Below are 12,356 nucleotides of genomic sequence, written 5' to 3'. Positions count from 1 at the left end.
GAGAAACAAGAGAAAGTATCCGTGGCAGATCAGTAGATCGGTAATCAGCTTAGTTTCGTTATTGGATTAAATGTATCAGTATGGTTTCGCTGCCGACGTTCAATCGATGCGTGCGAGGTGACCCCATGCAAGCTGGATCGAAAGAATGGTAGTGAATCGAGGCTACCTGTGGGCCCGAGTCTCTCTGAAATCACTCATACGCCGGTCGAGAGACAGTATCTAGTAGTATCACCTTGTCAACGTCGGTCGAGCACGTCGCTCACGAAACACATACGCCGAGCTGATTCGATTCGCGTTACGACCTTTGCGACCTTGCTCAGCATCTTAGTTATATCTTGTACTTTCGCTACACTCACTATCATCCGTCATCATCGTGAAACACCGTCGTCTTGCTCCGCAACCTCGTCGTCATTACTCTAGAATATCACTTCAGCTTTCGCCGTCCTTCAACCCGTGATCGCAACAGCTCGAATCCCGAGGCCGGAGGTCGCGGTCGATCATCGATCACATCCACTTACTTACCCGGATCTACACCGCATCTTTCACACATTCTGGAGACGAGGCTATTCGGACCGACCTGAGCCACTGAGATCTAGAGGTAGACGACAGCCTCACGAGCCAACGACATTCATCATGGACGAGCCGAACGGGGTCGAAATCCCACCTATCGAGAACGAAATGACGGGGAAAACCACCCCAGTACCCATCGCTGCAGGTCCAACCGAGCCCACCCGGATCAACGTCCCCATCCCCCCTATGCCCTCAACTGACCGACCCATAGATTACTGTTTCTCCAACATGATCTACTGGCTGGACGACAGTATCTCCTCGGAACAACGTGACGTGCTAGATCGGTTATTGAGGGAACGGGGTGGGAGGCCGGTAGCTCGTCGGGGTCGAGGTGACGATCTCGAAGCAGACGATATGGGGGATGGGCATACGAATGGAGAGCTTGGGGAACGGGACGTCGATATGGCCGCTGTCGTACCAGCACCGGAGCATGCTCCCCCCGATAACCACACCGATACCAATGCCGACCCCGCCAACAACGACAGCGATCCGAACCTCCTCCTCATCAACCCCAGCATGGCACGGTTCGACATCGACGCCTGTACGCACATAATCACTCGGTCTTGGAACATCCTCGAGAGGCGGATCATCGAGCAAGACCCTAGGTTGAGAGAGAGGTTGAACAACGGGACCGGGACTGGGAATGGGAATGGGGAGGGTGTTAGTGGAGGTGGGGGTGCGGGGTTATGGATCGTCAAGGTGAGTCGTTCGTCGTCAGCTGTGTAGTGGTCGTCGTCTGCGCAGATCATATGATTGAACTTGTGGATTACTCTTCGGCCGGTCTTACCATTCTTGTATGGAACCTATATTGACCTATGGCTATTACTCTGAATACTCAACCGGAACGACACGCAGCCAGAATGGGTTACTAGGAGCGTTATCGTCGGTTTACAATCGTCAGTCCCCTTTGTCATTTCCCCTCTACATGTGTCGAGATTCGGAGATGCTACGTCAAGATCGTGGTCTTTCGTGTCAGATAGCTGATCTCGGATTCACCGCCTGGACATGTGATCATTTGACTACCGCAATTACAGGCCGCAGCACTACTCGCCCGATCCCAAGTTGATCTTTTCGGGAATCATCATCAATTGTGCCGAGGGTGTAAGTTTTAGTCCCGGATGATACCGCCTCACACTCTCCCGTTCAAAGTCCTGTACATGAGAGCTGACACTTCCAACCTCTGACCCTTTCGACCCGCCCCCCCTGACAGTTCCCTGCGGGCGACATCGACGCGATCTACGGCGCCGTCAACACCTTCGGCGGGCAACATCGTCGGTTCGCGACCAAGGAGATCACGCACATGATCTGCGTTCAGCCTACACCGCAGCAGTTCAAGACGATCACCGAGACGGGTTTGGGGATCAAGATTGTGCTTCCCGAGTGGTGAGTCGGCGAACGTCGCGGGTTTCCCAAGCGTTGATGGGGTTATCGAGGGTGTGCCTGAAGGATTGGTGAATTGAAAGCTTACATTCGTCTCTGACCGGCGATAGGATCCAGGAATGTATCAAGCTGCGTCGACTCGTCCCCGTCGAACCGTTCGAATTCACCTCGGCCACCACCCCACCTCCCATCCGCAACGCCCTCCTCACCGACCCGGAAACCTCGGCGGGCAAGGTGAAGCGAGCGTTCATCGACCAGGACGACCATCAACGGACGCTTCTGTGGACTTCGAAGCGGGACATCGACCAGGTGTTCGTGAATGAACAGGACCCGAACGCCGTCCAGCAGACAGGGGTGTTTGCCGGGAAACGGGTCCTGTTGGGTGTCGAGCTGGGGATCAACGCGCAGACGAAAGAAGCGCTGGATCAATGGGTGATCATGGCGGGTGGAGTGGCAGTATCGGGAGAGGCCGAGTTGGAGAGCTGTGACGTCTACATTACGAGATGGAGGGAGGGACCTGGATATTCAGCTGTGAGCGTGCCAGATCAATGCGACCTGAACTTGACGTCAGGACTGATCGTTCGGCTTCGTCCATGCTCCAGGCCATCAAAACCGGCAAGACGGTCGGCACTCTGATGTGGTTCTACTACGTCTTGCGAGTCGGTCGTCTGACTTCGCCTATGGACGAACTCCTGCACTATCCGGTGCCCAGGGATGGTGTAACAGGTTTTGCTGGTCTGGTGAGTCTCGAGACAATGAGATGCTTCGGCGGCGTCATCCGGACTTACCCTTGATCTACCTCGCAGAAAATCGCCATCACAAATTACACCGGCGACTCGAGAGAATACCTGAAAAAGCTCATCACCGCCATGGGAGGGACGTGGACGAACGACATGGCCAGGACCGAAAACACGCACCTCGTCGCGGCCAAGTGAGTTTGCGTTCCTGCCAACATCTCTTGGCAAGCGATCGTGAAATCTGACGATCCGAATTTTCGCAGCACCCACAGCGACAAGGTACAACGAGCTCGACACTGGGGTATCAACACGGTAAACCATTTCTGGCTCGAAGACTGTTTCGTGCGATGGGAGCGTGTCGGCGAGGGTCATCCGCGTTATACCGATTTCCCGCCTGGCGTCAACTATATGAGCCTTCTGGGCTCAACACACCTCTCGGACGAGACGTTGGCTCGCTGGACCCGCAAGGCGATGGCAATGGGTGAGGAAGAGGAGATGGGCGCGGTCGAGCAGGACGTACAGCTCGGTGATCCCACACAACCGACTCCGAGCGCTTCAGCCAGGCCTCGAACGCCGGGTCCGCCTCGGGAACCAAAGAAGAATGACGTTGACGGAGGATCGGGACTGAATGGTGATCTAGACATGGATCTCGCAGACGAGACGACCCCAAAAGCCGGACCATCTCGGCAAGTCCAAGCATCTCGATCAGCTAGTCCCATACCCAAAAAGACACCCGCTTCGAAGCGTAGCAAGAGGCGAAGCGAGTCACTAGCGGGATCGGCGGACGAAGACAGGCCTGCTCCTTCAACGACGAAGCGGCGACGAAAGGAAGCTATGCCAGCGGCTCCAGCCGAAGACGCCCAGTTGCCGGTTCCGACGGGCAGAGCGAGGAGACAGGCTGCCACCAAAGCCGAAGACGCCGTACACGCCATGGCCGAAGATATGAACCTGTACAATCGAGAAAAGAAGCGCAAGGACATCATCCCGCCGTCCGAGAGAAAGGCTGCAAGGGTGATCGAAGATGGGGACACGAGCGATGCGACGACGAAACGCGGTCGACGTAGATCGAGCCGACTCGATACCGAAACCGAGGCCGAGGCGGAAGACGGCGAGGTCGAGGTCAAACCGCAAGCCAAGTCTTCGCGCTCGAAGAAACAGCCTATCAAACGCAAAACAAGTGACGAGCGAGAATCCGAGGCCGAGGACGTCAAGCCCGTAGTCGATGGCACCAGCATCTACCTGGCTACTACCGGGACCGTGCTGATGGCGGCGCAAAACAAGTTTTTCAAAAAGCACGGCGTGGTAGTTACGGATGATGGCAAAAAAGTTACAGTGAGTCACCACGTTTTTCGAGCCGAACTTGTTGTTCCTTGAAACTGACCTTCAGGCGACCTCGTTCGTACCATCATTCGCAGCACCTGGTCGCAGATAGCATGAAACGCACTCCTAAATTCCTCGTGGCAATGAACGCAGCGCCAATCGTAGTGACAACATCGTGGGTAGAAGCGTGTGTCAAGGCGGACGAGTTGGTCGGTAAGCATGAATGCGATCTCCCAATACCACCGTTTGCTCGACCGCTGATAGATCTCCCCCGCCTCAGACGAAGCGGACCATCTGTTGAACGACACGAAAAACGAAAAGAAACACGGATTCAAGCTGGCCGAAGCGCTGGAACGCGCTGCAGAAGCCAAAGAACGAGGCGGTCTCATGATAGGGCATCGACTGATCGTCGTGAGTGAACGTGAACGTACTTTATCTCCCACGATCACGAGCTCACACCGCGATCCTCTTCAACCCGAGTACAGACTGCCGGACTGAAACCTACGCTCCCCTTGATCAAAGACCTGATCACCACGGCTGGCGGGACGGTCGAACTGCATTCCAACTCGAAACGCCTGACCGTGGAACCGGGTGCCAAGACTTACCTGATCAGCTGCAAGGAAGATCGAGCGACGTGGAAAGCGTACGAGGAAAAGGGGGTCCCGATCGTGTGAGTCCGGACGTGGTGCGGTCGAATAACCTGGGCGCTCATCATTGGTCTATTGCGCTTGATGTCGTTGATAGTGGCAAAGAATACGTGTTACAAGGGATCTGGTCGATGCGACTCGAGCCGGACAAGCATCCGTGCGAGTCGTGAGAGAGACAACGTAGAGCGGCCGGGAGTTGATGTCGTATAGAAGCGTGTCGTGAACGGCGAATGAATTGATCATAATCGAGAATGTCCCGGTTTCGTCGACGGTTATGTGGTTGTCGATTTGCTGTGACTGGCGTGCGAGATCGTCCAGAGCTTTGGCAGAGTATGGAGGTTGGCCAGTGTATGTGGAACGAGCCACGTGCGAGTGGGTATTAGGCGTGTAGTCGAAGTGTTCCCAAGACGTTTCCCCTTCTTAATCCTCCTCCCCCAAGACCGCTGCCACATCCGCATCATCATCCTCGTCCGACTCTTGATCATCCGTCGGCAGACCTGCTGCAGCACCTCCTATCCCTGACGCAGAACCGCCCGACTCCCCTCCCGACCCTACCAAAGCCGCCCTATCTTCCGCTCTTTCCCCTGCCCTCCCATCCGTCTGCTTCGCAGCCTGTACCATCATCATCGCCTTCCCCATCCCCTTCTGCCCTGCCGTGCCCGGTGGGAGGACCTCTTTCGTCTTTTCCTTGTCCCCGATGACGTCCTTCCATTCGGTCAGACGGGCGTTGAGGGTATCTTTGGCGGATGAGAGGGAGGTGAGGAGTGCGGTGTAGTGGGGAGAGTCTGAGGTGTTGTATACTTGAACGGGAGGGGTCTCAACGTTTGAGGTTGAGGTGGACGTCCGATCGTTATTGTTATCGCCTAATTCCCGCTGGGGATCCGAGGAATCGTTGAAATTGATGGGGAACTGGGTGGAACCTTCACGGGCGAGAGAAGAAGACGATGGTCCTGCGAGGTCGACCCCGTCGACCTGGGCTATGGACCATTCGATGGTGACGTGTTGCGGAGTTTGGGGTGACATTTTTGGGAGTACAAGGTTGTCGATGTGGCGTTGGGGCAAGGATTAAAGCTGATCGACTTGCAGGCGACCTCGAGTGCAGTTGTGATCGAGGAGATCGCGATTGAATGAATCGTGAATGTCAGGAGATGCGAGTTCTGGGATGCATCTCGTTTGTGCGCGAAAACTAGCGAAAAATCTAGCATTTTGGGGGATTTTCACCAAGATCTTGCTCTTCCTAGCGGCAGTTGCAAAATAAGCACAGTAGGTACAGTAGACTGCTCTGACTCAACGTTGCCGCTACGGGTGCCATCCTCAATTGACAGCGAGTTTTGACTAGTAGCCTATAGGTGTTTATTATTGATGGGGTCGTGTTCGTCGTGACCTCGTCCGACGTCAGGATGAGCATGTAGCCAATCTCCACGATGTCACGACCAATCTCCACGATATCACAAACACTATTATGGATCATGGGGAGGGATACATCAGTAACTTCCATGAGGTAGCTGTGGGTCAGTTCGCTTCTAGGACCATCGTGAGACAGATTGCGGGGGAGGTTGTTGGGGAGGCCATCTCTGCCGGAAGGCAACAGGTTAGCACGTTCATACTCAGATCAGACGCCAGGCAAGCTTATTAAACCGACTGTACTAGAACAGACTAGAGATCACATACAAGAATAGCTCAACAGGCAGATCAGATCAACTCAGAATCATGTTGCAGCCCAGATTACTGCTGCTCAGCGTCAAGCTACAGAACAAATCGCCTCTGCTGTCAGCTTAAATCGTAAACAAGGTCATAAAGAGGCGTAAAAAAGAAAGCCAAATCAAAACTTGCTTGTAGTAGCCAAGACCTGGGGCTCGTCGTCAAAGTGGAATGAGAAAGGGTGTCCTGTGTAGATTGAAGCCGGTTTTCAGGAACGGAATGAGAAAGGTTGATTTGATTGTGGTCGAGGGCATCACGAAAGTCGTCAGTCTTGGAACTGTCGTTTATACTGAATGTTTAGCAGGCATCATGCAAGCTAGAGCCAAAACAAGGTTGATTGGCATTAGAGATGCCGCATGTCAAGGATCAACCGATCGTTCAACTGCAAGAGAGCTTGCACTTTACTAATCAGGCTGTGTTTCAGTTGCAGCTGCAACTCACCAACATCAACCACAGCAATGCATCTCTCTTGACGGAGAACAGTCTGCTGGTCTGCTGGTCTCTAAGTCCATCACCTGCTCACCCAACTGCAGGGTTAGGGGTGGCTCAAAGTGGTGATCAGGACAAGGACCTTTACGGTGAACTGCAGCCCTACAAGTGGGTTTGTACTTTAACCCCAAAGGTTTTGTTCAACAGCTAACCGTGAAGTCTTTATCACTTTAAAGTCTGATCTCCAGATTGTATCAAATGGGACAAGGCTTTGACTGAGCGGGCCGCAAGACAAGCTGAACGTGACAACGCTTTGGCTGAGCGAAATGTAGCTTGGATCGAACTTCCAGGTCATCAAGAATAGCACCCGGAGGGGATCCCAGAAAAGTCAAGAAGCTCAAGGTAAAGGTCAAGGAGCTTGAAAGTTGATTTGCATTCAAAATCGCTGGATTGGGCCAAGTTTGTAGAGGATCACAACACGGAAAATGTCACCTTTTTGTCCAATTGTACTGGGTTGGAGCTGGACAGCGTGCTTGACAGGGTGCGCAAGGTGAGTGTTATGGATATCACGTGACGCGTCGGACGTGCCGTACGCGACTCCCGTATGCGACTCCCGCCGGGGGTACTTTTCGGTATTGTTGTTTTGATGTAGAACTAGTACCTCTGTAATAGCTCTACATCCGTTATTACATTTAGATGTCTACTCGTACCTTGCCTCATTCCTGCGTCCCGTCAGCCTGTCCAGGGTGACCCCCGCCGGGGGTCGCTCCCGGGCCTTACAGTGAGTTGATAAGATGGGATTGTAGAAGTACAGCTGCTGAACGGTGTCCTGGTGTAGCGTTAGGGTTAGGGTACCCTGGATCTTCGAGTATCCAGTGGTATCTATTGGCTAGTGGTATCTAGTCGACGAGTCGCTCTGGTAGGCCGATTGACGAAGAGCTCAGTCTTCGGTGTGTATAGCAAGAAGAATCACATCCTGACAAGATCGGGCAAGGCCGTCGCACTCCCACGTCATCTACCTTCAGTGATAATGGGTATGGAGGGGGGAAATGTCGTTTTCCGCATATCAACAGCGAGGACGTGAAGTAGTGTAGCTAGTAGCTAGTAGCCGTAATGTATGATGCTTGATGACAGGATGAAGCATTGCGCATTGCCAGGGTGTCCAAGTTGCCGAGGTTCAGATGAAAGGATCCAACGTCGAACGAGTTCGCGAGGTCCAGCTACTAGTACTCACATCGTACATTTCACCTCGTCGACACACTCTACAATTCTACAACTCCTGCGACGACGCTCTTAATCCCCTCTATCACTCTCAATTTAGGACCTGTCCAGAGAAGCTGATAGAGATAGAGACCTGGCATCTGGAACCACGCAGACGATGCCTGCAACGATGGCTACGCCGGCGAGCACGTCATATCGACCTCGTCGCCATAAGCTGCGATCGTACACTTCCACCTTGATCGTCGCCGTGACACTGCTGCTATCGACATTCTCATGCACGGCAGTAACAGCATCATCGAGAGGCACCCCTGATACTCTGGAGCTCCGACGGATAGCGAACGTGAGTCCAGACGACGAACGCACACATACCACTCCGATAGCTCGATGCCTGCTTCACTAACCCTGACATCCTCACCACTCCGCCGACATCAACCTCATAGGAAAGCCTCCTCTGGGGGACTTATCGTCCGCAACTCTACCACGGAATCAGAGCTCGGCTGCCGAAGAGCCTGATGACGGGGTTGATGTGGCACGGGTTGAACGATTATCCTTCTCATCGAGGTGAGTTCGTTGGCGTCTCATCAAGGAGCTAGAACTTTAGGCAGGGCGGGCGGGGCAGGAAGGAAGAAAGCAAAAGAAAGATAATAATGCAATCTCAGTATCGTAAGCTAATCATCGTCTTCACTTACCATGTCTTTGTGCTATACGACCCCCAAGAAATCCGGCACACCTGCGAACAATCCGACAGCCTCACCTCATACGCCTATACGCAACACGACGGGCGTACCTATTCCTCCCAAGAGTTGGTCGATGGGAAGAATAACATCAAGATCACTACAAAATTCTTGAAAAGTGAAAGCGGGGATGGATGGGTAGTTAGGGTTCGGGGGGAGGTTATCGATCCTGGTAAGCCGAGCGATAAAGTGTCATACACTCCACTTCGATTCATGCTACATGATACGGTCCCCTTTATCCTTCGAACTTTTGAGCTGCGGTTCGGTCGAGGTCAAGGGCTTTTCAGCTGATGAGGTTGGATTCATTTTACTTGCTTGGATGTTTCGTTCGCAGGCAAGATCTCCAGGACGAGCTTGATCTATCATTTCGGTCTTGAAGGGTTAGGAGAGTTACGGTTAGAGTCGGAGATCGATGAGGAGGTGAGTTGGGCGTCATGTCCATCATAATTTCCAGGGATATCGTTTTCGAGGTCGAAAGATCTTCGAGGAGGGACTCATCCTTGTGGAAATTGGAGGCTTATGCTAAAACTCGTCTCGGTTCACTTGTAGGGCATCGAAGGGGACGTCGTCTTGATCGGTAATTCGGTAGAGCTGGGTGATTTCAGGATCAGGATCGTGGATCGTGAGTGCCATCGCCTAGTCCATACGGCATGACCAAGCCGGGCCATATATGGTCATTGTCATCGTCGTCATCATCCCATTTCCTCCAAGGCCTTGAAATGCTAAATCAAAGGGCGATGGCTAACCGCGACCACGATTTTATTTCGCTTCGCTAGACCCGGACTCTGCCCGTGATCTGCGCGCACGACACCATGCCGATTTCGTAGATTCGACGACCAGGACGACTTTCGCCGGTGCGGCCATTCCTGACGGTGATGTCTGGCGGGTCAAGGGTGGGTTGTCTCGACTGCTTGTCTCCAGGTCCGAGGAACTCTCGCACTCAACCTAGATGTTTCCTAACCGTTGACAGACATGGTCAACCAAGCCATCATACAAAAGGCGGGGTCGATCATGCAGAGATACGGACCCGAGAACCCGCCCGACCCGGCTTATCTGTTCAGGCTGAACAACGTCATCCAGCCGGGCGCAAACGTCTTAGCCTTTCAGAAAGTAGGGGTCGGGGCCGATGTTACTGGGGGAGGTCCGTGGGGGTTTGACGTTTTCTTCGAAAAGCTCGACGGGAGTTCTGTGGATTGGGACTGTGAGTATGGCGACGTTCGGATTTACATAAAGCGATATCCTGAGCTTGATCTGACGGCGACCTGCTTCCCCCCCCCCTTGTCTCTGTGCGCTAGACGACACGCTCTCGCAAGCCTTTGCTGCCAAGTCGGCGGCGTATGACAAAAAGTTCGCCTCTTCATTTGACCTGCCTGAAGAGTATTCTAGCGACGAGTACGTGCGTTTTGCACAGGAGATGACGGCCAGTATGATCGGGGGGATCGGATACTTCCAGGGGGAATCCATCGTCGACCGGTCGTTCAAGCAGTCCTACGATGACGACGAGGATGAAGAGGATGAAGACGAGGACGAAGACGAAGACGCTGATGAGAAGTCGGTCATCACCAAGCCCAAGGGACCCATCATGGTCGGTCCTACCGAGCTGTTTACCGCTACGCCGAGTCGAAGCTTCTTCCCTCGAGGCTTTTACTGGGACGAGGGTTTCCATCTGGCCATCATTGCCGATTGGGACAACGATATTGCGTAAGTCGCGAGCGTTGACACAGGCACCAGTACGTTTCTCTGATCCAAGCTTGGTATCTGACGACACAGGCTCGACATCCTGAAGAGCTGGTTCGATCTGGTAGATGAAGATGGTTGGGTCGCACGAGAACAGATCCTGGGTGCCGAAGCGAGGAGCAAGGTAGGGCGGAGTCGTACCGACAGAAAGAGCGATTTCAAATGGTTCTGACGAATTGGATCCCACTTTCGCACCAGGTACCGGCCGAGTTTCAAACTCAATACCCTTCATACGCCAATCCGCCTACGCTGGTGCTGGCGTTGACCAAGTACATCGCCAAGCTGAAAGCTCAGACCGACGCCAACACCCTCGACAGCCAGCTAGGGTTCAACAGCGACGTGCAGCTCAAGGTAACGGACGACATTGCCGATGCCCACCTGAACAGTCCGGACCTCGCCGAGTCGTATCTTCGATCGATCTACCCGGCATTGCGTCGCCACTACCTCTGGTTCCGACGTACCCAAAAGGGACAACTGCGCGAATGGAATCGCAGACCCAAATCCAAGACCGAGGCGTATCGTTGGCGAGGAAGGACCGACGAACATGTCCTCACAAGCGGCCTCGACGACTACCCTCGCGCCAAACCGCCTCATTCGGGTGAGCTTCACGTCGATCTCATGAGCTGGGTCGGCTTCTTTGCCAGGACCATGGGTGAGGTCGCGGAATACCTGGACGAGGCGGACGATTTGAAGGAATATCGAAAGCACGAACGAGGTGTGCTTGCCAACCTGGACGAGTTGCACTGGAGCGAACAAGACAAGGCCTATTGCGACGTCACCGTCGACGAAGATGGTGAGCATTGCGGGCGTCGGTTCGAGTGATGAGCCGCGCTAACATCTAGCTCGCCTCTCTGCAGACGAATCGGTTCATGTCTGCCACAAGGGCTATGTCACCCTGTTCCCCTTCTTCCTGCAGCACATCCTATCCGAATCGCCTCACCTGAAAAATATCCTCGACTTGATGCGCTCGCCGGCACACCTGTGGTCGCCTTATGGTCTCAGATCCTTGTCCATGGCCGATCCCAACTTTGGTGAAGGCGAAAACTATTGGAAGGGTCCCATCTGGATCCAGATGAACTGGTTGGCGCTCAAGGCATTGTCGGACAAGTATACGAAAGAACCGGGACCGCACCAACAGCTCGCCACCGAGATCTACAAGGAGCTTCGTGCGAACGTCGTTGAGAACGTCTTCAAGGTGTGTAAAGTAGTAGGGCGATCCTTCGAGAGCGACATGACGCTGGAGCTAAGTGTCTGCGTTTCCATAGGAGTGGAAACGTACCGGTTATCTATGGGAACAGTATGATGCCAAGAATGGCGAGGGCCGGCGAAGGTGAGTGTCCGATCGCGCCGAGCTTATAGTTTCGCTCCTGCTCGCTGACGGCCGCTGTCTATCGACCAGTCATCCGTTTACGGGGTGGACGGCACTGGTAGTTATGAGTAAGTTGCACATCACCCTCAAAACCTATCTCTGACTGACGCTGACCGTATGCGATGCTGCTAGTCATGACCGAACGCTATTGATTCAGATGACCATAGAGGTAAACCGGCCTTGTATCGATACAAAAGACAGCGCCGTCCAGGTCTGCCTGTTCAGATACATAGATGACGACGATATTATTGACGAACACCCGCTGTCTGTGCAGGCTAGGTAATGTGATTGGATTCTAGCTTCCCATGGGGCCTTGGCGTCCAGGCGCGGTTCAAGTTCCGTCAGGGTTGCCCGTCACGCGACAAGGTTTGGGGTCGAAGTCAATTGACCTGTGAAGGGGTTGGACAAGAATGGCGACACCTGTTCGGTGTTACTTCTCGAAGGACGAGTGTTCTTGGCCTCACTTACCTCGGTGCCCTAGCGAAATTTCCCGAACGCCAAGTCAGGTCCT

The 12,356-nt window shown here is 53.7% G+C and overlaps 3 protein-coding genes across 3 annotated transcripts; 2 read left to right on the top strand and 1 right to left on the bottom strand.

The window, feature by feature from the left end:
* The first annotated feature begins 481 nt into the window (after positions 1–481).
* Positions 482–4,949, top strand: HD553DRAFT_181459 (BRCT domain-containing protein). The gene is made up of 12 exons (XM_046176955.1): positions 482–1,269; positions 1,426–1,466; positions 1,605–1,671; positions 1,781–1,953; positions 2,061–2,481; positions 2,553–2,690; positions 2,757–2,881; positions 2,951–4,019; positions 4,103–4,220; positions 4,288–4,418; positions 4,493–4,677; positions 4,752–4,949. Exons 1-12 carry the CDS (start codon positions 634–636, stop codon positions 4,822–4,824), a joined length of 3,177 nt encoding a protein of 1,058 aa, XP_046039033.1. The 5' UTR covers positions 482–633; the 3' UTR covers positions 4,825–4,949.
* Positions 4,950–5,074: 125 nt separating this feature from the next.
* HD553DRAFT_339990 (uncharacterized protein) lies at positions 5,075–5,677 on the bottom strand (the record flags this gene model as incomplete). Its single annotated transcript, XM_046182491.1, has 1 exon — positions 5,075–5,677. One exon carries the CDS (start codon positions 5,675–5,677, stop codon positions 5,075–5,077), a length of 603 nt encoding a protein of 200 aa, XP_046039032.1.
* Positions 5,678–7,926: 2,249 nt separating this feature from the next.
* Positions 7,927–12,126, top strand: HD553DRAFT_181285 (glycoside hydrolase). The gene is made up of 14 exons (XM_046176954.1): positions 7,927–8,345; positions 8,446–8,566; positions 8,723–8,911; positions 9,074–9,159; positions 9,289–9,361; positions 9,516–9,632; positions 9,710–9,940; positions 10,035–10,440; positions 10,510–10,600; positions 10,675–11,269; positions 11,334–11,671; positions 11,742–11,806; positions 11,876–11,913; positions 11,978–12,126. The coding sequence occupies exons 1-14, from the start codon at positions 8,163–8,165 to the stop codon at positions 11,995–11,997; spliced, it is 2,553 nt and encodes an 850-aa protein (XP_046039031.1). The 5' UTR covers positions 7,927–8,162; the 3' UTR covers positions 11,998–12,126.
* Positions 12,127–12,356: the final 230 nt, after the last annotated feature.

The sequence above is a fragment of the Filobasidium floriforme genome (assembly GCF_021052385.1).
Source record: "Filobasidium floriforme strain CBS 6241 chromosome Unknown HD553scaffold_4, whole genome shotgun sequence".
Classification (NCBI taxonomy): Eukaryota; Fungi; Basidiomycota; class Tremellomycetes; order Filobasidiales; family Filobasidiaceae; genus Filobasidium; species Filobasidium floriforme.
Note: the sequence above shows the minus strand (reverse complement) of the source record. Positions and strands in the feature narration are given on the sequence as shown.